The sequence below is a fragment of the Muscardinus avellanarius genome (assembly GCF_963383645.1).
Source record: "Muscardinus avellanarius genome assembly, chromosome: 5".
Lineage (NCBI taxonomy): Eukaryota > Metazoa > Chordata > Mammalia > Rodentia > Gliridae > Muscardinus > Muscardinus avellanarius.
Window position 1 is genome coordinate 139,727,067 of NC_137790.1, and position 23,084 is coordinate 139,750,150.

The 23,084-nt window shown below is 53.6% G+C and overlaps 2 protein-coding genes across 2 annotated transcripts; both read left to right on the forward strand.

The window, feature by feature from the left end:
* Positions 1 to 1,039: 1,039 nt before the first annotated feature.
* RRP9 (ribosomal RNA processing 9, U3 small nucleolar RNA binding protein) lies at positions 1,040 to 7,871 on the forward strand (the record flags this gene model as incomplete). Its single annotated transcript, XM_080695444.1, has 15 exons — positions 1,040 to 1,126; positions 1,414 to 1,496; positions 3,889 to 4,004; positions 4,317 to 4,384; positions 4,459 to 4,500; positions 4,585 to 4,711; positions 5,603 to 5,727; positions 5,806 to 5,898; positions 6,131 to 6,231; positions 6,333 to 6,467; positions 6,554 to 6,616; positions 6,734 to 6,879; positions 6,954 to 7,033; positions 7,606 to 7,679; positions 7,778 to 7,871. 15 exons carry the CDS (start codon positions 1,040 to 1,042, stop codon positions 7,869 to 7,871), a joined length of 1,434 nt encoding a protein of 477 aa, XP_080551570.1.
* Positions 7,872 to 16,516: 8,645 nt separating this feature from the next.
* On the forward strand, positions 16,517 to 17,812 carry IQCF1 (IQ motif containing F1; the record flags this gene model as incomplete). Its single annotated transcript, XM_080696629.1, has 2 exons — positions 16,517 to 16,648; positions 17,366 to 17,812. The coding sequence occupies 2 exons, from the start codon at positions 16,517 to 16,519 to the stop codon at positions 17,810 to 17,812; spliced, it is 579 nt and encodes a 192-aa protein (XP_080552755.1).
* Positions 17,813 to 23,084: the final 5,272 nt, after the last annotated feature.

The window sequence follows — 23,084 nt, forward strand, 5'->3', positions numbered from 1 at the left end:
GAGGCTGGGCAGCACCTTAGGCCCAGGGTGCTCTCTCTAAAGCTTGTGACCCTGGGGTGCGAAAACCTCTTCCTAACGCACTTAATAGTTCTGGGGCGTGGGCCAGGGTTCCAGATCCGTGGCCTGGAACTGCCAGAGGTCAGGGGCCAGTTCCACCGCCTGCCTGCCCCGCCCCGCCCCACCCCACCCCCACAGGGGGTTGTGAGTGGGCCACAGGACACTCACCTAAGACAAGCAGGAAACTGGGAGAGGTGGTGCCAGCCCTGCCTGGCACCAGGAGCGCTGTGTGCCCCTCCCAGGGCAGTGGCAGGTCTGGGGTCCTCTCTAGCCGTCCTCTGTGAGCCTCAGGCTTGACTTAGGGAGGGGATTCCTGACTATCACTAGAGGAGGGGAAAGCGCCTGTGGGTGGTGGCGGTGTAGAATTTCAGCTATTTGGCCACCAGTGGGGTGAGTCAGAGGCTGGGCAGGCTGAGATCACTGGCTCGGATGAGGGGACACTGATCTGGGCATCCAAGTCCCAGGAGGCTGTCAGTCATCAGGTTTGGGGCACGCAGTATCTCTCACTGCCCAGTACCTTGGTCCTGGTACCCGCGCTGCCACCCTCTCCCCAGGGTGGTCAGAATACTCTTTCTGTATTCTAGAGCCAAACTAGTTTACTCCTGCCCCGCCCCAGACGGGGAGGAGTCGTAGACCAGAACGCAGAACACCGCGCCTCTGGCGCCCCTCAGCGGCCACGTGGCGTAAGTACAGGCAAGACTTCCTGGCCCGACTCCTCCCTAGAACTCAGGCGGCAGCAGAGCGCAAGCGCAGCAGCCTCAGGCCGGAAGTCTCGGCCTATTGGAGCCCTGGGAGACGTGGTCACGAGCGACTATCCAATGGGCGGCTGGGGGTGTGTCAGAGCCTGCTGGAAAAGCCAATAGAAACATGGGAGGTAGGGCCTGCCGCGCTCTGATGCCCCCCGGGGGGCGGGGCTTTGCCATGCGGCCATAGGTTTAACTTCCATGTGAGCTCTCTAGAGGCGGCTGCAAAGTATCCCAACATGCCGACCCCAGCGGCGGCTCGTAAGCGCGGAAAGCCGGCCCCTCGGGCCGGGGCTGGCGCAGCGGCGAGCAAGCGGCGGCGAAAGGTGAGCATGGCGTTCCCACGGGCCGCGGGCAGTCTCGCTAGGGGACAGCATGCATCCGTTCCCGAACCCGGGGCTCTCCCGAGCCCTTCGCCCAGGACCTCAGCTAAAGCCCGCTTCGTCCCTCCGCGCTCCAGATCCTGGCAAGCCCTGCGCGGGGCCCGGAGCCGCGGCTCTTCCCAGCCCCGGGGCTCTCGAGGGCCCTAGATTAGGCCGGGGAGGGGTTCGGGACCCGTGGCCGAAGAAAGGTCTTCCTTTCCCTTCCCCTTTCCTGTTTGCCTTTCCCGCAGGCGGACTCCGCGGGGGACAGGGGCAAGTCCAAGGGCGGCGGCAAGATGAACGAGGAGATCTCCAGCGACTCTGAGAGCGAGAGGTGAGCTGTGCCCTTGCGCTTAGTGGAAGGGAAACTGAGGCCCGTGGTGAGGAAGACTCCGGGTCCGGGCAGAGCTGGAGCGAGAACCCAGGATGCCGGCACTTGGCATTCAGATCGTGGCTCTTTCCTGCATTTTGTGGCCCTGCCGAGTCTCTTCCCATCTGCGATGTCTCAGTGGGAAGGACCCCAGGCTTCGTGGGAGACCTGGAGCCCTCCCAGGCTCTGGACAGGGCTGGATTGACAGGCAAGGGGAGAAGATGCAAGGCCCTTTGTTCTGTTTCCCCGCAATGTCACAATTCCTGGGCTTCCGCCATTCTTTTGAGTTGAGACGTGTTTGGCTGTGTTGCCTGGGATGGCCCCGGCCTCCTGAACTCTGCTGATCTCTTGCCTCAGTCTCTTGAGTAGCTGGGAGTACAAGTATGGTGGCTGGGCCCTTCCTGGATCCTTTTATTTATTTTTGGTACTGGGGATGGAACCCAAAGGCATTCTGCCTCCAAGCCACACCCCCCCAGCCCTATATTATACTCCTTATTTTTAAATAGGGCCTCACTGAGCTGTAAAGGGCCTCACAAACCAGCTTAGGCTGTCTGAGAACCGCGATCCTCCTGTCTCAGCCTCCCAATGTTGGGATTACAGGCGTGCGCCACCACGACGCTTTTAACAGGTCTTGGCCTGCCTTGCTAGGTGATGAGTCTCACTACTTACTGAGGCTGTCCTTCAACCTGTGATCCTTCTATCTCAGCCACCCAAATACTGTGATTACAAGTGTGCACCACCGTGCCCGGCTTAAGTGAATCTTGAAACAGCAGATTGATGGGTTTGGGTCAAGTGAGTAGCAACCCCGGCCTTGGTGTTGAGGGGCAGTGCCAGCCCTGTTGGCCAAGGCTGGCCCCGTAGTGGGTGCTCAGTGGTCTCTGGGGCCTGGTCTGGCCTGGGCTTTCCTGAGAGCTGCCAAGGTCCCTTCTGGGGGAAGCGGCGGGCAAGGTCACGCACAGTTGAAGCGCTTGACAGAGACTGGTGTCTGCAGGCGAGTGATCAGAGGGAGCGGGCCGGCCTGGATTTTCTGTTTCCGAGTCCCGTGGCCTTCCTGTGCCTCCCCGGAGCAGGTCAGAGCAGGAGCTGTCTTTGAGTGAAGTGAGTGCTCTCGGAAGGCCCTACCGTGGACTTGGAGGGCTCCGCAGGGCCGTGCTGGACCCGCTGGGGTCCACCCGGGGCTTGGCCTCCTGTGGTCTGGGGCGCTCAGTCTAGGGCGCTGCGGTCCTGGTGTGCCCGCTCTGTGGACCCTTGGATGAGGTTAGGCCGGCTGCTCTCCATGTCTGGGGTGGTTGCAGGCCTGGGAGCCCCGGGTTCTGTCCTCTGTGGGATCTTCTGGCGTTCCACCTCTATCTATACCCCAGCCTTCTTTATTTTGAAACAGGGACTCACTAAGTTGCTGGCAGTCTTGCTAAGTTACTGAGGGCCTCACCAAGTTCTGGCCTCAAACATGTGATCCTCCCATCCCAGCCTCCCAAATACCGGGGTTATAGGCATGCATCGCTGTGCCCCACCGCCCTTCTTATTTTTATTTTAGACAGGGTCTTGCTAAGTTTGGCCTCGAGTCTTCCATCGTCCTGTCTCAGCCTCCCAAGTACTGGGATTATAGGTGTGCACCATCTGGCCTGGCGTGTGTGTGTGTGTGTGTGTGTGGTGCTGGGGATGGAACCCAGGGTTTTGTGCATGCTAGACAAGCACTCTACCACTGAGCTACACCCCTACCCCTGGTGATACCTTTATTTTATTTATTTATTTTTGTGGCACTGGGGATTGAACCCAGAGGCATTCTACCTCCAAGCTATATCCCCAACCCTATTTTACTTTTATTTTGGAGTAGGGTCTTGTTAGGTTGGTGAGTCTCACTACTTTCTGAGGCCGTCCTTGAACCTGCAATCCTCCTGTCTCAGCCTCCCAAGTACTGGGATTATAGGTGTGCACCACCACGCCTAGCTTGGGTACTCCTTGACAGGGCACTCTGGGGCTTGGGTTTTCCCTTCAGAGCCTCGTATGTGCAGCTCCTTGGTCTTCTTCTATGTGTTGGTATTGAGATGTCTGAGGCCATTTTGATTCCTGACCCTTTTGTTCCTGGCCGGATTTCTCGTGGACACCTGTAGAACCTTCTTTGACCCCAGAGTCATGATTTCATGGTGACCTTTGAGGTTTGGGCCAGCTTTCCTGTTTGCCAGCCCCTGGGTGGGTTTTCCATCTGCTAAGGCATTTCTCTAATTCTGTGTTTGTAATCGTGGGCTCTGAGGCCCAGCAGGGACAGGAGGGTTGAGCAGGGGACTCGTCAGGAGGCACCGTCCTGGCATCCAGAGGGGTGGGTGGGGAACTGAAACCCAGTCCCTCCTGCTCACAGCCTGCCTCCAAGAAGGACCGAGGAGGAGGAGGAGGAGGCGGAGGAGCTGGAGGAGACCGCGCAGGAGAAGAAGCTGCGCCTGGCCAAGCTCTACCTTGAGCAGCTCCGGCAGCAAGGTGAGCCAGGCAGGCCGGGCGGGCCAGGGCCTCTGCTGCAGCCCGCCTCTCGGTGCCACCTGATGCCACCCGCGGCTGCCGGTGCCAGGTGCCTTGTGGTGGTGACTGGGAGCTCTCATGGGCCTCCTGGAGCACACCAGACCTACAGGAAGCTTTAGGCTGCTCTGATAGGTCAGGAGGAGACCGTCCAACCTTCCCCCTCCTCTGCCGAGGCAGCCTGAACTCCCCTGGGTCCAGCCCTGGGGTGGAGGGGTGGGATGGGAGGGGAGGGACCGCAGCCTCGGGTCATGTGGCCTGGCCTGTCCCGCGCAGAGGAGGAGAAGGCCGAGGCCCGGGAGTTCGAGGAGGACCAGGTGGCGGGGCGTCTGAAGGAGGACGTGGTAAGTGTCGGGAGTGTGGGGTGGGGGAGGCGGGTCCCGCCCCAGGCCTCACTCCTCTCCTGTTGTCCATGCAGCTGGAACAGAGGGGCAGGCTGCAGAAGTCGGTGGCGAAGGAGGTGAGTGGGCAGCCCTGCTGTGGGGCTGGAGGGAGTGGAGCGCCGTCACGCCCAGCCGCAGTGACGCCGCCCCCACCTGCCCAGATCCAGGCCCCGGCCCCGTCCGACATCCGAGTTTTACGGGGCCACCAGCTCTCCATTACGTGTTTGGTCATCACCCCTGATGACTCGGCCATCTTCTCCGCAGCCAAAGACTGCAGCATCATTAAGTGTGAGCGCGGTGCTGGGTGGGGTGCGGCCCCGCGGACACCCCGGAGGAGGTCTGGGGAGGCGGGCTGCCAGGGCACACCGAGCGCTGATGGGGAGGCCTCAGGAGGCACGCTGCTACCAAGAGGGGCTTCCTGGGTGACAGTGGATGCTCATGCCGGGCAGCAGGGCTCATGAGCGCGGCCTCTGGACACCATTGAGCAGAGGCAGGGAGGTGAGCTGGGCATGGTGGAGTGCACCTGCAATCCTAGCACTTGGGAGGCTGAGACAGGAGGATCACAGATTCAAGGCCAGCCTCAGTCACGTAGGCCCTCAGCAACTTAGCATGACTGGGTTTCAAAATAAGAAAAGTAAAAAGGGCCGGGAGAGTAGCCGAGAGGTAGAATGCCCCTGGGTTCAACCCCAGCACCACTCCATGCAGCAGGGAGAGAGGACTTACGCTTGTGTAGCAGGGATGAAGGTGCAGGTGGGCACTTGGGCTGGAACTTGCTTGAGGCTCTGCACAGAGCTGGGGTTGAGTCCCTGGGCCTCTGGCTCCCAGCCCTCCGCAGCTGAGCTCAGGCCTCATCCACACACGAGGGTCCCGGGAAGACCGTAACACTGTCAGCCCCAGGGCACTTGGTTTCTAAGGTGTTTTTTGTGGTGCTGGGGGTGGAACCCAGGCCTTGTGTGTGCCAGGCGAGCGCTCTCCTGCTGAGCTTTGCCCCTGTGCCCCCAGACCACTGTCGTAGCCTCTCTCCTTTGGGGGCCTCGTGGGGTCCATTGCCTGCACTCAGCACATGAGGAGACCGAGGCTGAACTGGGCCCTCTGGCCCCAGTCTCCTTCTCCACGCCACCCCTGGGGGAGGGCCCTGGCCCTGGCCCCATCACAGTGGCCTCTGTCCCCCTGTGGCAGGGAGCGTGGAGACAGGACGGAAGCTGCACGTGATCCCTCGGGTCAGGAAGGGCGCGGAGGGGCAGCCCCCCGGCCACAGCAGCCACGTGCTCTGCATGGCCATCTCCTCCGATGGCAAGTACCTCGTAAGGCCGGTCGGTCCCGGGTAGGCGGCGGGCCGGGTGGGTGGTGCGTGCCCGCGGCCATCGTCCTCGTCCCCGCAGGCCTCGGGCGACCGCAGCAAGCTCATCCTTATCTGGGAGGCCGAGACCTGCCGGCACCTGTACACCTTCACGGGCCACCGGGACGCTGTGTCGGTGAGGCTCCACCCTCCTGGGCGGCTGGCCACACAGGACGTGTGTGGCGGGGGCCCCGGTGTGCAGTCCTTGGGACTGTGCGGTAGTGGGTGGTGCCTAGAGGACACAGGCAGGCTAGGGGCCGGGGAAGGCTTGGAGAAGGCGCCCCACTTTCATGAAGTCCTCCCCGGGCCGGCCTCCGTCCTGCCTGCTGTGGTCCAGCGCCCTCCTGCCCTCTCCCCTCGGCCCCCAGGGGCTGGCGTTCCGCAGAGGCACACACCAGCTCTACAGCACCTCCCACGACCGCTCCGTGAAGGTGTGGAACGTGGCCGAGAACTCGTATGTGGAGACGCTGTGAGTGTGCTCCCCAGAGGGCCCACGCGGGCCCCGGGCGGGCGTGTGTGGGATTGTGCAGCTCGCCTGTGACCCGTGCCCCGTTCCGTCCCGCCCTCCAGCTTCGGGCACCAGGATGCGGTGGCTGCCCTGGACGCGCTGAGTCGGGAGTGCTGCGTGACCGCGGGGGGCCGGGACGGGACCGTGCGCGTGTGGAAGATCCCAGAGGAGTCCCAGCTGGTCTTCTACGGCCACCAGTAAGGCGGCCTGCCGAGCCGAGCCGGTGTGGCTCTGGGATCTGGGGGTGCGTGTGGGCCACGCCCCTCACGTCCCGTCTCTCCAGGGGCTCCATTGACTGCATCCATCTCATCAATGAGGAACACATGGTGTCGGGCGCCGACGACGGGTAAGAGCTGCCTTTCCATGCCGGGCTTGCCGTAGGGCCCCTCGCCGGGGAGCCGTGACCTGGCCCACGCCCTTGGCAGCCTCTGGCCTCACCCAGGGCCCTCCCCGTCGTCTCCAGCTCTGTGGCCCTGTGGGGCCTCTCCAAGAAGCGGCCCCTGGTGGTGCATCGCGACGCTCATGGGCTGCAGGGCGAGCCGGGCCTGGAGCAGCCCTTCTGGGTATCGTCCGTGGCAGCCCTGCTCAACACTGACCTCGTGGCCACAGGTGGGGGCCCGCAAGGTGGGAGGAAGGGAGGCGGGCGGGCTGCTGCGGGCTGCTCACCATCTCCCTGCCCCCAGGCTCCCACAATTCCCGTCTGCGGCTCTGGCAGTGCGGGGAAGGCTTCCGGCGGCTCGACCTTCTCCACGAAGTCCCCCTGGTGAGTGGGACTTGGACGCGCAGCCCCTCCCCGGCGCCGGGCTCTGGAATGAGCTCTTGCATGTCCTCCTTCCAGCCAGAGGCTTCTCATCCGGGCCGCGCCAGCTCCTGGCACCCAGCCTGGCAGGACCGCTCCCTTCACCCCCAACCCATCCTCCACCCTCCCGACCCAGGCGCTGTTGTGGGTGTGGGGACAAGGCGGGACGCTGTGGGCAGAGGGTGGCGGTCCCGTGTGGTGACTGGCTCTGCGTGGCTCGTGCTGGCTCAGGAGCAAGGCTGGGGTGTGTGTCCCTGTGGGCGGCCTTGAGGATGGTGGTGTCCCTCAGTGAACGCGGGCAGGCCGGGGGCCGGGATGACGGTTCTGAGGTCTCCAGCGCCCCCAGCCGGGAGCCAGCGAGGCTCTGCTCCCCGGCTCCCTGCCAGGCTGGTGCCCACCTCCCGTCTCAGACACAGAGGCTGAGGCCCTAGGGCTAAAGGCTGGCCCGGGAGGGCTCTCACCCCAAGGCCGGCCGGGAGGCAGTAGAGGCAGTAGAGGCGTATCCTCACGTCTTCCCCGTCCCCCTCTCTCCTCAGGTGGGGTTTATCAACAGCCTCAAGTTCTCCAGCACCGGGGACTTCCTGGTGGCTGGAGTGGGGCAGGAGCACAGGTATGCGTGTCCCTGGGCGAGGCCGCGGGCGGGTGGGCTGGTGCCTGGGCCGTCAACTGCTCCTGCTCCTCCTGTCAACTGCTCCTGCTCCTCCGTAGGCTTGGCCGATGGTGGCGGATCAAAGAGGCTCGCAACTCCGTCTGCATTATCCCCCTCCGCAGGGCCCCCGAGCCCCCCGCTGCTGGCTCCTGACAGCCTGTCCCCCTTATTTAAGTCCATCCGAGGCCCTGCCCTGCCCTTTGTAATAAAAGCCCTTCTTTTGGACCTGGTGTCTTGTAGCTCCTGAGAAGGGGGCTGGGATGGGGACTGCATCCCAGGTGGACGCGGCCGTGGGGCTGCCCGCTCCGTCCCTCCGCTGGCCTGAGCGCCTTCTTGGCGGGGCCCTCAGCTGGCTCCCCACCTCCTCACCGGGCTGGCTCCTCAGCCATCCGGCTACCCGGAAGGGCGGCGTGGGTCTGCGACTCGGGCTGCAGGTCAGGCTGGCCCACCGCCCCACCAGCTGGGTACTCGCTCTCGTGCTGGGGTGGGAGCTGTAAGGGCCCAGCGAGGACCCTTCCTCTCAGGGCAGAAGTGAGGGGGATGTTCCAGGAAAGCCCTGAGCCCATCGGGCCCAGTGGTGGTGTGAACCCTTTTGTCCTCCCGTGGCCAGAGGGTCAGGGTCAGACCAAGCGCCTGAAAATCCTGCCATGAGTCAGAAGATACTGGTAGGAAGCTAGGCGTGGTGGCACATGGAGGATCACAGGTTCAAGACTAGCCTCAGCAACTTAGCAAGACCCTTAGTAATAAGTGTAAGTAAAAATAAGTGTAAATGAAATAAAAATAAAAAGTGCTGGGGGTGTCGCTGGGTGGTGGAGTGCCCTGGTTCAGTCTCCAGTACCACACTAGCGGAAGTTGTTGGTAGAGTTCTCTTGTACATCCAGCCTTGCTCCAGCTCATCAGTGCAGCGGGCGGTGAGCCAGAAATGGCGGGCGGTGCCGGCCATTTGAGGCCAGGCTAGCCCGGATTCAGGGGAAGGCTCCCTCTGCTGGCGGGAGCAGGTATTGCAAAGGATAGAGAAAGGCATTTCTGGGGCGAAGCCATCGCATGTCCTGCGGCCTGGCCCAGAGCATCGCCGCCACCCGGGTCCTGTGCTGTGGTCTTGTTCCTGGGCGGGCAGAGGGTGTTGCCAGAGCAACCTCGGGCGGGTGGCGCAGGAGGCGAGGATGAGCCGCACGCAGCCGGCCCAGTGGGACTCGGGAGGTGGCTGTCAGCCTAGCAGGTGATACTGAGCCACTCTTCCCTCTGCATGGAAGGAGTCTAGGAGAAGGGTCTGAGCTGGCGTCCCGTCCCCCATGGCACCGGCCCCCATATTGCAAGCTCCCCCAACCCGGACTTCAGAAAGGAAATGACCTGGGGAGGCAAGGCCGGCAGCCTCCATCCTTTGCGGGATGGACCTGGGCCTGGGCCCCTGGGCTGTGTTCTACACCCTAGAGACGTGGGCCCGGGGAAGGCCATGGCATGGGGGCGGGGACAGTGCTGGTTTCGGCTTCTAGGAACTCGTTTCTGTTTCTTTCCGGAGAAAGAAACCTCATTTCTCTTGGAAAACTGACACTTTTCCAAAGTGACATCTATCCATCCATCCATCCACCCGTCCGTCCATCATCCATCTATCCATCTGTCCATCCACCAAAACAGTTCCAGTGACACGCAGCTCCTGTTGCGGGCCGCGGGGATGCAGCAACGGATGGGACAAAGTCCCCCTCCAGAAGGCTCACCCGCGGGAGGCCACAAAATGTACACAAGCGCTGGGGTGGTGGCGCGCTCCTGTGGTTCCGGGACTTGGAGGCTGAGACAGGAGGGTCGCAGGCTCGAGGCCACTTAGCAGGACCCTCAGTGACCTAGCGAGGCTCTGTTTCAAAATAAAAATTAAGCCGGGCGTGGTGGCGCACGCTTGGAATCCCCACGCTTGGGAGGCTGAGACAGGAGGATCGCAAGGTTCAAAGCCAGCCTCAGCTACTTAGTGAGGCTCTCAGCAACTTAGTGAGACCCTGTTTCCAAATAAAATATAAAAAATAGGGCTGGGTGTATAGCCCGGAGGTAGAAAGCCTCTGGGTTCCGCCCCCAGTACAACGAGCATTGAGCGAGTGAATGCATGCATGCCACGGGAAGCCAGGAGAGTGTTGAGATGGAAGTGCCTGGACTTTGCACACTTTACTTGAAAGGCTGGGACAGGTGGATCGCAGGTTCGAAGCCAGCCTCGGCAGTTTACCTAGAGCCTGTGTGTGTGTGTGTGTGTGTGTGTGTGTGTGTGTGTGTGACTGGGCATGGAACCCAGGGCCATTCTACCTCTGAGCTATATCCCCAGCCTTATGTTATTTTTTAGTTGGAAGCAGGGTTTCACAAAGTTGCCCAGGGCCTCAAGTTGCGGAGTCTGTCTGCAAATCTGATCCCCCGTCTCAGCTTCCCAGGACTGGGATTACATTCACACATCACTGCACCAGGGTGAGATCCTGTCGTGTGTGTGTGTGTGTGTGTGTGTGTGTGTGTGTAGTACTGGGGATTGAACCCAGGGGCATTCTACCTCTGAGCTATATCCCCAGTCTGATTTTTTATTCTTTATTTTGAAATAGGGTCTTATTAAGTTGGGGAGGTCCTGAGTAGCCGAGGCTAGCTTCGAGCTTGTGATCCTTCTGTCTCAGCCTCCCATGCACCAGGATTGCAAGCATGTGCCACCACACCTGGCTCATGTTTTTGTTTTTGGTACTGAGGATTGAACTCTGGGACATTTTATCTCCGAGCTGCACCCTCATTCCCTTTTATCTTTTTTTTTTTTTGAAACAAGGTCTTGCTAGGTTGCTGAGGGCCTCCCTAAATTGCTGAGGCTGGCCCCAAACCTGCAATCCTCTTGTCTCAGCCTCCCAAGTACTGGGATTACAGGTGCTGGGCTAAGCTCGCTGCTCTTATCACCTGCACAGAGCCTTGGGGTTCTGGGCTGCAGCCTAACCCTCTTTGGGAATGGGGCGGGACTCTCACCGGCCAACTGGATTATCACATTTCCCTGGGGGTGGGTACATGCATTTTGTTAATCCAGTTGGATTCAAATTTGGGATTTGTATTTGGAACTCTTGGGAAGAGAAGCTCTGTGAGAATAAAGTGGGAACTTTAGATTCTGTATGTGTGCATGTGTGCGCACGTGTGTGTGTGCATGTGTGTGTACCTGTGGAAAAGGGAAAAAAGGAAAGGAGTGTGCGGGAGCGTGAGAAGGCGCGGAGAGTGCGGCGTGCACGTGTGTGATCAGCTCGGCCCCCTTCATCTCAGCTGGTGTCTAATAATAGAGCACCAGCTGTGCGCACGTCTCTGAGGCTGGACGAGGCCGCAGGAGGAGGCAGGGCCGAGGGCAGGCGTGAGTCGCCCCTTCCCCCGAGAAGCCACAGGGCCGCCCGAGAGCCCAGAGGGCGCCGCGGGGTCAGGGAAGGCGAGCAGCCTTGGCACGGCAGGCGTGGTGTCCTCGCCACCCGGCAGGGCGCTCCCGGGACTCGGGAGCGGTGGGGCGCAGGGTCCCGGGCCGCCGCCCCCTCCTCCCCCCGGGTGCTGTCCAGCTCTCAGTGCTGAGCTCGGTTCCCCCGAGGGGAGGGAGGCGGTCTCCCCGGGAGCAGATATAGTATCACATCCACTTATCAGCAAGCACGTTTATTTGGCACCTGCTGTGTGCGGGCACGTTCAGCTTCTGGAGGGACACAGTGGAAGATGCGGAGTCTCTGCCCGCGGGGCGCTGGGCGAGGAAGAGACGGGAGCAGCGATGCCGCTCAGGCGGCAGCCACCATGGCGAGCTAGAAAAGGACCATGGTTTGTGTTTTTTTTTTTTTTTTCAGTACTGGGGCATTCAGTACCCAGGGGCATTCTACATCCAAGCTACACCCCCTGCCCTATTTTTTTTTTTTTCAGGTCTGGGGATGAAACTCAGAGGCATTTGACCTCCAAGCTACACCCCCAACCCTATTTTTTATTCTTTATTTTGAAACAGGGTCTCACTGAGTTGCGGAGGCCTCATTAAGTAGCTGAGGCTGTCCTCGAACCGCGATCCTCTGGTCTCAGCCTCCCGAGTGCTGGGATGACAAGCGTGAGCCACCATGCCCCGCCCCAGCCCTATTTTTAATTCTTTATTTGAAACAGGGTCTCACTAAGAGGCTGGCCACGAACCCTCCTGTCTCAGCCTCCCAAGTACTGGGATTACAAGCAGGTGCCACCATGCCCAGGTCAAAAGATTTGGTGTATTTTCAATGTTTGGTTATTATAAATATATATTTAAAATATATTATACTTATAATATATAAAATATAATATATACAAATATATTGTAAATGTTGTGAACATTTCTATACAGATCTTTTTGTGAACCTATGTTTATTCCTCTTGACTAAAAACCTGAGTGAACTTGCTGAGTCCTGGGGTAGCAGGAGGTTTATGATTAAATTTAAAAAGAAAGCGCTCAGTCAGTTTCTGTATTGATAGCACCATAAAAAATACATGAGCGCTTCATTCACGCCACATCCTTGCCAGCCTTTGGTGGTGGTGGTAGTTTTTTCTTGTCCTTTGAGCCATGATGGATATATAATGGTACGCCATTATGGTTTAAATTTTTTATTTCTCTAATGACTAATAATGTTGAGCAACTTTTCCTGCATTTAGTGACCATTTGGATATTTTCTTTTAAAGTGTTGGCATTTTCTTTTATAAAGGGCTGTCTATTTTTATTGGGTTGCTTGTCTTTTTTTTTTTCGGTACCGGGAATGGAACCCAGGGGCATTCTGCCTCTGAACTACACCCACAGCCCTATTTTTTTTTTTGATTTTTTAATTTTTGAATTGTGAAGAGGCTCACTAAGTGGCTGAGGCTGTCCACGAACCGCCATCCTCTGGTCTCTGCCTTCTGAATGCTGGGATTATAAGTGTGAGCCACCATGCCTGGCTGCTTGTCTTTTTTTTTTTTTTGAGTTGTAGAAGTTCTTAAATTATGACTATAAGTTCTCTCCATATATGTGTGTGTGTGTGTGTGTGTGTGTGTGTGTGTAAAGATTTTTCCCCAGTCTATAACTTAAGTGATGAAACATTTTAGTTTGGGTAACATATAGTTTATCAATATTTTGTTTTATTTTTGGTATTGGGAACTGAACTCAGGGATGTTCTACTTCTGAGCTACACCTTCAGCCCTATTATTATTATTATTATTATTATTATTAATTATTTATTTGCAGTACCGGGGATTGAACCCAGGGACATTCTACCTCTGAGCTACACCCCCAGCCCTATTTTTAACTCTTTATTTTGAAACAAGGCCTCACGAAGTTGCAGAGGGCCTCGCTAAGTAGCTGAGGCTGGCCGCTAACCCGTGATCCTCCTGCCTCAGCCTCCCAAGTACAGGGATTTGAAGCGTGCGGCACCACGCCTGGCTCATCAATATTTTATTATTAGAATTTTCTGTGTATTGTTTAAGAAATCTTTGTTAACTTCAAGGGCACAAAATAATTCTCAGGGATTTCTTCTAGAAGGTTATAGTTTTACTTTTTGTTTAGATCTATGATCCATCTTGAATTAACTCTTTATGGTCTATGATGTTAAATAGGGGTCAGGATTCTTTTTATTAAGACAGAAAATGCACTTCCTTTCTGCACTGAATTATCCGGGTACACTTAAAGAAATCGACAGATCGTATAAATGCGTCCATTTCTGGTTTCTCTGTTCTGTCCCATGGATCTGCTTGTCTCTCCTTTACCAGATTGTCTTGGTTGCTGTCACCGTAGAGTGAATCTTAAGTGAGATGATGTCAGCCGGGCACAGTGGCATGTGCCAGTAATCCCAGTACTTGGGAGGCTGAGGCAGGAGGGTCGTAGGTTTGAGGCCAACCTCAGCAATTTAGTGAGATGTTTCACAGTTTAAATTAAAAAAAAAAGTAAAAAGGGCTGGAGTTTAACCCAGAGGTAGAATGCCTCTGAATTCAAGCCCCAGTGTCAAAATAAATAAATACACAAACGACTAAGTAAAAATAAAGGGCTAGCTGGGCGTGGTGGCGCACACTTGTAATCCCAACATTTGAGAGGCTGAGACAGGAGGATCGCAGTTCATGGACAGCCTCGGCTACCTCGTAAGTCCCTTTGCAACTCAGAGAGACCCTGTTTCCAAATAAAGAATAAAAAAATAGGGCTGAGGGTATAGCTTGGAGGTAGAATGCCCTGGGTTCTCAGTACTGCGAAGGAAAAAAAGAAAAAAAGGGCTAGGGCTGGGCGCTCTGTGATCCAGCTCAAGCTGGGTTGAGTCCCGGCGCCACCACACAACCAGCCACCTGCCCCGCAGCGCCCGGGCTCCGCGGTCCCGGTGGCCCTTGGGGCCAGCGGCAGGCCGAGGGCAGGTCCCTGCCTGCGCCGCCGCCCGCTGCCCGCCTGGCGTGGCTTCAGGATGTGCAGGAGCCGCGGAGAGCCCGGAGCCCGTGGGTTCTGGGGGCCTGCGGCCGGGGCTGCCTCCTGGGGCTCCCTGGCCCTGGGTGGCTGTGACTCAGGTCATCAGGGGATCTGGGGTACTCCCAGAGCCTCACGTGTGAAGGCTCCGTTTCCAGTGCAGTGCTGTTTATTTTATTTTTTATATCGGTGATTGAACCCAGGGGCATTTTATCTCCAAGCTACATCCCAAGCCCTCTAAAATTTATTATTATTATTATTATTATTATTATTATTATTATTATTATCTGCATGTGTGTGGAACTGAGAATTAAGAATTGAACTGAGGGGCATTCTGCCTCTGAGCCATACCACCTGCCTCTGAGCTATACCCCCAGCCCGTAAAAAAAAATTATATATATATATATATATATATATATATATATATATATATATAGTTGTACTGGGGATGGAACCCAGGGGCATTTGACCTCCAAGCTACATCCCCTGCTTTTTAAAAAAATTCTTTATTTTGAAACAGGGTCTCACTGAGCTGCAGAGGGCCTCACTAAGTAGCTGAGGCTGTCTGCAAACCGCGATCCTCTGATCTCAGCCTCCCGAATGCTGGGATTACAAGCATGCGCCACCACGCCCAGCTTAAAATTTATATATATATATATATTATTACTACTAGTTTGTGTGTGTGGAACTGAGAATTAAACCCAGGGGCATTCTGTCTCTGAGCCACACCCCCTGCCTCCAAGCTACACCCTCAGCCCTATTTATTTTTTTATTTTGAAACAGAGTCTCAGTAAGTTGCCGAGAGTCTCCCTACTTTGCTGAGGCTGGCCTCAAACCTGCAATCCTATCTCAGCCTCCCAAGTGCTGAGATTAGAGGCATGCCTCACCATGCCTGGCCGCTTACCTTGTTATGATTTGTGGTTTTGGGATTGAGCCCAGGTGTGCTCTATACTGAGCTAGACCCCCAACCCCTTTTATTTTGAAAAGGAGTCTCACTGAGTTTTTGAGGCTGCTCTCAAGTTTTTGACCTTTTTGTCTCAGTTTTACAAGTACTGGAATTACAAGTCTGTGCCCCCATGCCAGACTTCATTATTATTATTATTTTTTTAATATGCAGCACCCTAAGATACAAATAGAGTCTAAATCATTAAATCAACCCCTGTTGATGGATATTTACTTTTCATTGAACTATTGCCAATGACTAGCTGTCTGTACAACTCCACATAAATGGCCAGTATTTCTGGTGTCTTGGCTTTCAAGCCAAGGTTTTGGTCACTTCTAATAAAAAAGAATGGACATGCTGGGTGTGGGGGCGCACGCTTCTAATCCCAGTACTTGGGAGGCAGAGACAGGAGGCTGGCAGGTTTGAGGACAGCCTCTGTATGTAGTGAAACTTATCAACCTAGCGAGACCCTGTTTAAAAAAAAAATAAAAAAAAATAGGGCTGGGGTGCATGTTGAAGATAGAATGTCCTTGGATTCAATCCTCAGTCTCTCTCACACACACACACACACACACACACACACACACACACACACACACTGGTACAGTGGCACAGCCCCGTCATCCTAGTACTTGGGAGGCTGAGACAGTTGGCTTGCAGGTTTGAGAACCGTCTCAGCCACTTAGCTGGACCCTGTTTCCAAGTAAAAACTAAAAAGGTCTGGGATATAGCTGGGAGGTAGAACCCCCAGCACCTACCCCTCCCCAGCCCAGACCAAAAGGAACGAGCTGGTCGGCGCCTCTGCCTTCCCTCGCGGCTGGGCAGCTGGAGCCTCCTGCAGCCTGAGTCACAGCCGCCCTTGTGATGTCACCGGCCCCTCCTCTACTTGTCTGCCCCCACCCCATGGAGAAGGAAATCAGGCCAGAGGGGATTTGAACCATCTACACCCAGTCCATGTGTGACCCATGGTGAGCTCCAGAATGCTGCACTTGCAAGAGACGACCCCACGACACATCCGGAAGCGAGGACCCTCTGACATCTGAGTCTCTGGGGAGCCCTGGAAGCCAGGGGTGTGGGGGCTTTCGAGGGGCGGGGTGGGGAGGGCACCCTTGTTCTTACCTTCCTCCTCACTGTAGGAGAAGAAGCCTAAAAGTGTTAAGTCCAGTAAGGAGAGCCTCCAGAAGGAGAAGCCGGCCAGTTCACCCTTAAAGAAGAAATCAGAGGTGCGGGCCGCCGGGCCGGGTGTCCCCTGGCCTCGCGCCGCCTCTGCGGGCCCGGCGTCTGTGCCCCATCCAGAACAAGAAGAGCTTCCACTCATCCTGCTTCTCCTTTTCTCCCTGTTTCTTTTTCAGACCAAGTCTCCGAGTGAGACAAAGAAAGACAGCAGTAGCCCAAAGCTGAAGAATGTACGAGCGGTCAGACCGTCCTGGGCCGGGCCGGGCTGGGGCGGGGAGGGGGGAGGGTATGAGCGGTCAGACCGTCCTGGGCCGGGCCGGGCTGGGGGGGGAGGGCAAGGTCCTGGAGGCTGGCCTTAGAATCGCTTATGTGTTTGCTTCTGAATTCAGCATGAAAGTGTCAAAGTCAAGAGTCCCACAAGTACAGTTGTGAAAAGGCCAGCTTCAAGAGTTGGGTGAACCTAACTTACTTTCTTTCTTCCTTTCCTTCTTTTTTTTCTTTCTTTCTTTCATGGTGGCAGTACTGGGGATTGAAGCCACAGGCATATAACCTTTGAGTTACACCCCCAGCTCTTTAAAAACAATTTTTTTTGAAACAGGGTCTCACTAGGTTGTAGAGAGCCTCATTAAGTTGCTGAGGCCGACTGGGAAGCTGCGATCCTCCTGTCTCAGCCTTTCATGTACTGGGATTACTGGTGTACACCATCACACTTGGCCTGGGCACAACTTTTAATACCAGGTCAGGACAGGCAGGGAGGTAGTCAGGGATGGGGCAGGGTGAGCTAAGGATGCCCCTTGCCCAGCAGGTGGACCTGGGTCCTGGTTAGGGAGTGGGTGGCCTCAGACAGAACACCGTAGCCCTTTGACCTGTGGATCACAATTTTTGACCTCAGCTGGCTAACCCAGTCTATGGGAGAACTGTGTTGCCAGAGCAGGTGTCCTCTTATGGGGGTGCTAAGACTCAAGGGGCAAGGCGACGCAGAGGTGGGTCACCACCCTGTTCCTCTGGGTCCAGCCAGTGCCCTGCCCAGTACTTCTGGGTTTTAGAAGAATGGACGATCGTTGACAGAACTGCACACCCGGGGCTGACGTGGGTGGGGAGCATTCTCTGACTGCCCCCTCTTTGTCTTCATCAAAGTCCCCAGTAACCCAGAAGTTGTCTGTAAAGAGCGATTTGCCAGTGGTGAAGATCCAGGCCTGGTGGCGGGGCACTCTGGTGCGCAGGACGCTGCTGCACGCCGCCCTCCGGGCCTGGACCATCCAGTGCTGGTGGCGGCTCAAGATGACCAGGCTCATGGAGAAGAGGCGGCGGGAGACGCTGGAGAAGTTCTCGCGGGAGGAGTGGGCTGCGGTCAGGCTGCAGTCCTGGGCCCGCATGTGGCGCATCCGCCGGCGCTACTGCCAGGTCCTCCACGCGGCCCGGATCATCCAGGCATACTGGAGGTGCCACACCTGTGCTTCCCGGGGTCTCATCAAGGGCCAGTACCGCGTCACGGCCAGCCAGCTGCATCTGGAGCTGGAGATCCTGTTGGGCTCAGGGCCCTGCATCGTGACGGAGTGTATTCCCCTCCCAATAAAGGAGTGACAAGAGCTTTGCGGACTTCCTCTGTCTGCCGAGCCCGGGCCGGTGGTGCGGGGGATGGGAGATGCCTGGCATCTGGCCCACCAGCTCTGAGGAGTGAGCGGGGCTGGCTGCATCCCTGGGTGGAGAGGGATTCAGAGTTCGGCTAGCTAGGCGGGATCTGTGATTGATTAGCAATGTCTGCCACAAGGAGGAAAGTTGGGGATATAGGTGGGCCAGGCTGACCAACTCAGGGAGCTTTGCTGTCTCCCCAGGGCTTGTCTAGTGGAAGTCTGGGGGCATAGTTGTGTCAAAGGCAGGATGTTTTCCAGAGTAGAGCTGCTCAGGCCTAGACAAGACCCAAGCTTCTGGTCCTGTCTCCTTGCCCGACTGGAGCAGGATCCTCACACAGCCTCTAAGTCAGAATCTGAGATCCAATCTGGAATCTGTTAGAGCCCAAGTGAGTCCTCATGCCCCCTCCTCTGTCCCCTGCCCTGGGGCCCCAGATGGAGGTTAGGATTCACAGTCCTCCAGGCCCGGCCAGGTGGACCTGACTGTCCAGGGGAGGAGTGGCGGGGCCTGCTGCCATGCTCCCTCCCACCCCGGAGAGCCGGCCCTAGAACCCCCTGCAACCCATGGAGACACACGGCACTCATCAGTAGGCCCCCAGGGAAGTCTAAAAGCAAAGATGGAGGGAGCCGGGCCTGGTGGCTGGCGCACGCTTGGAATCCCAGTATTTGGGAGGCTGAGACAGGAGGATCGCAGGTTCACAGCTAGCCTCAGCTACTTAGTGAGACCTTGTTTCAAAATAAAGAATAAAAGATAGGGATGGAGGTGTAGCTTGGAGGTAGAATGCCCCTGGGTTCCATCACCAGTACAGCAAAAACAAAGTATAGGTAGTTTCTCAGATAATACCAACATGGAGGGTGGATTGGGGGTAGTGGGCAGAGAAAAAAAAATTGGACTAATATTCTTGCCTGACCCGGGGCACATGTGATACTGATTTGTTTTAGATTCTCCATAATGCAAAATAAGATATGTGTTAAAATATAAGTACTAGAAGAAGATAAATAAGGTATATGTTTTCTATTCCCCTAAAACAGAAATCTAAAATATAGTGAGTAAAAAAAATTTGAGATGTGCATCACATAAAAGAAGTCTGAAAGCTGGAGATGGTGGCCCACATCTGGAATCCTAGTATTTGGGAGGCGGAGACAGGAGGATCACAGGTCTGCAGCCAGTCTTTGCAACTTAGAGGGACCCTGTTTTAAAATAAATAGAATAGGGCTGAAGAGTATAGCTCAGAGGTAGACTGCTCCTGAGTTCAATACCAAAAAAAATAAAAAAATAAAAAAAGTGGAGAGTCCAGGCCTAGCCTGGCTACTTTACAATGACATCATGAAACTAAGCTCCTACTGTTTTCTCACCCTCTCCTCACCCGGCTCAGGGAGCCGACTACTCTTTCTCATTCTTTCAAAATGGTTACCGGGCTGGGCGTGGTGGTGCACGCTTGTAATCCCAGTACTTGGAAGTTGAGACAGGAGGACCACAGGTTTGCTGCCAGCTTCAGCAATTTGTGAAGCCCTTCACAACTTAATGAGGCCCTGTTTCAAATTAAAAAAATAAAATAGGGCTGGGGGTGCAGATCAGAGGTAATAGAATGCCCCTGTGTTCAATTCCAAGAACCACACACACACATAAAAAAAAAAAAAAAAAAAAAAAAAAGATTATCAGTGTGCTGGCCATCAAGTTCAGATTTCAGGGAAGAAGAGTGTAAGGTAAAGTGGAAAAAGGGTCCATTTGAGTCCAGGGAGCCCTTTAAAGAGTCTTCCTGGGCCAGGCGTGGTGGCGCACGCTTGTAATCCCCGCTTGGGAGGCGGAGACAGGAGGATCGCGCTGGTTCGGAGCCAGCCTCGCTGGCTTAAGAGATCCTGTTTCCACATAAAAAAGTTAAAAAATAGGTCTGGGAGTGTAGCCCGTGGGAGTGTATCCCGGAGGTAGAAGGGCTTCCAGGAACCCCAGTACCACCAAATAAATAAATACATAAATAAATAAATAAATAAATAAAAAATAGAGTCTTCCTGGAAGACCCACCCAGTAAACTCCTGGGTTTGTCTCATTGGCCAGTGAGTGTCACATGACTACTCCAGCAGCAAAGAGAGCTGGGAAATATTAACTCAAGTAAGCATGTTTACAACTCCAGTTAAATCTCAGTTCTCTTTTTTTTTTAATTTATTTTTTATTGGTGCAATGTATTCATACATCATAGTGGTATAAAGAAAATACTTTTGTAGACATACATGCACATCTCGCCCAGTTAGCCCCTACCACGATCCCCACCCCATTCCCTCCCCATCCCTCCTTCCCACGCTTGGCTTACTGGTTGACATCTAGTATTATAGCAATTTATACAATATTAACATTGATAATCTCACATAACAGTTTCATTTGTCTGGTACCAAACTTTTGATGACTTAAAGATAACATTTCAATATTTCTTTTTGCTTTCTTTCTTACCAGAGAATATTTTTTCTTTTTTTTTTTTTTAGGTGAAACTATCATACATTTATTTATTTATTTTTCAGAAAAAATCTATCCTGATATGGAATATGGACTCTAGATACCCAAAACAGTCTCAAAGAAGAACAAAGCTAGAAGATGTATATTTTCTGATTTCAAACCATATAAAGCTACAATAATTGAAACAGTGTAGTACTGTTCTAAAGGCAGATATATAAACCATTGGAGCTAAATAAAAGCCTAGAGATAAATTCTTCCATACATTGTCAAGTTATTTTTGACAAGGTTTCCATGAACTTTTGGTGGAGGAAATACTAGTCTTTTAACTAAATATTGTTGAAAAATAATAATAAATGAAAAAGAATAAAATTGGACCCTTACCTAACACATATACAAATATTAACTCAAAATAGATGAAAGACCTAAATATAAATCTTAATACTATAAGCTTTTAGAAGAAAATCTGGGTCATAAAACCTCACAACATTGAAATTGGAAGTGATTTCTTGGATATGATTTCAATGGCACAGGCAACAAAAGAGTAAATAAACTCCCTAAAAAATAAAAAAAAATTGTATATCCAAAGACAATGTAAACAGAGTTAAAAGTTACTGATCCTCTTCCAAGAGTTCCTCCTATGACCCATTTCTCCCTAACTCTCACATATTAGGGAAAGCATCTGATTTCTTATTTTTTGTGCCTGACTAATCTCACTTAGCATAATGTCCTCCAGTTCCATCCATTTCCCTGAAAATGATGTAATTGAGTTTTTTTTGATGGCTGAGTAAAATTCCATTGTGTACATATCCCACAGTTTTGTAATCCATTCATCTGTTGATGGACATCTTGGCTGATTCCATAGTTTGGCTATGGTGAATTGTGCAGCTATGAACATAGATACACATGCATTAGTTTGGTAGTTTGGTTTCTTTTCTTTTGGGTAGATACCCAACAGTGGTATTGCTGGATCAAATGGAAGATTTGTTCCCATTCTTCTGAGGATTCTCCATACTGTTTTCCAAAGTGGTTGCACTAATTTGCAATCCCACCAACAATGTCTTAGAGTTCCCACTTCTCCACATCCTCGCCAGCATCTGTCGTTGTTTGTGTTTTGAATGATGGCCATTCTAGTTGGAGTTAGGTGAAATCTCAGGGTAGTTTTGATTTGCATCTCTCTGATTGCCAGTGATGTTGAGCATTTTTTCATGCATTTATTGGCCATTTGAATTTCTTCTTTTGTGAAGTGTCTATTTAGTTCATTTGCCCATTTTGTTATTGGATGTTTTGTTTTCTTAGTGTTGAGTTTCTTGAGTTCTCTGTATATTCTAGATATTAGTCCTCTATCAGTGGTGTAGGTGGCAAAAATCTTCTCCCATTCTGTTGGCTCTCGATTGAGGTTCTTGATAGTTTCCTTTGCTGAACAGAAGCTCTTCAGTTTCATGCAATCCCATGTATTGATTCTCCTTTTAATTTGTTGTGCCTTTGGGGTCTTGTTGAGGAAATGTTTGTCTGTGCCTATGTGTTGTAGTGTTGGACCTATGCCCTCTTCAAGGAGCTTCAAGGTCTCTGGTTTAATTTCCAAGTCTTTGATCCATCGTGAGTTGACTTTTGTACAGGGTGAAAAAGTGGGATTAACATCCAATTTTCTGCATATGGTTAACCAGTTTTGCCAACACCATTTGTTGAAGAGGCTATCTTTTTTCCAGTGTATGTTTTTGGCCCTCAGTTCTCTTGATAAGCAAAAGTTGGGATGTAAATATATGGTAAGCAACTCTTGCTAAGTTGCTGAGGCTAGCCTTGAACCTGTGATCCCCCGTCTCAGCCTCCCGATTACTGGGATCATAGGCCTTCTGATGTTTAATAATAATAACCCGAGGCCCAGTTTTTCTTGTTCAGAAAAATTTTAATCTTGATCCTGGCCTTAAAATTTCAGTCGAAGCCTACCACTGCTGGGTAGTCGGCACCTTAGTTTATGATAAGAATTCTTGGAAGTGATGACAGTTAAGTCAATAATGCCAAGTGAAATTTGCTGTTGGTATCACTGGTTTGATTGTACGACAAACCCCAGTATTTTCCATCAACATCTACTAATGAATAATAATACATAAATAAGTGTAGGCTGTGAGCGCTGTACATGCCCAGAGCTTTGTAAGATCATCCAGCTCAACCTTCTTTCTTCTCCGTCTCTATTTCCACTACTCTCAAGTGCGTCACATCTTGGCAGAGTCCAAGTGATATTAAATTTTTTTCCAACTTTCAGCAAATATGCTCACATGTGTTTGTTTCGTACACACTGTTTATAGAGGCGCATCCTCAGCTAACACCCAGCTTGGCATTTGCCCCTTCAGTAAACAACAGCTGGGCTGTGATGCTCATCTGTCAACCCATTCAGAGCACAGGAAAAGCTTGCTACCCTTTGCCTTGTTTTGAAATTGGTGATTGATGTCCCCACGTCTTCCCCTCTCTGCTAGATCTTCTCGTTGGAAGGCTAGTAAAGATTATTTGCTCTGGACACATCTCTTCAGCTGCTGCCATCAAACTGATGGCGTTAACCCGCTGCTGCTAACAACTTCCCTGCCTGGCTAGTGAGCGAGCGATTAGGAAGTCCATCTCGCTGGCCGTCTCATTTGCCTTTTTTAGTTTTTAGAAGGAAATTCTGCTGTGGTGAGAAGGCCCTGTTGACAATGTCTGACTCTTATGGGCACTGCTCTCTTCTGAGTTAGGAGTGCCGCGGAGCACTTCACCTGGTAACGTCAGTGTGTAGGACTGGGTTCCT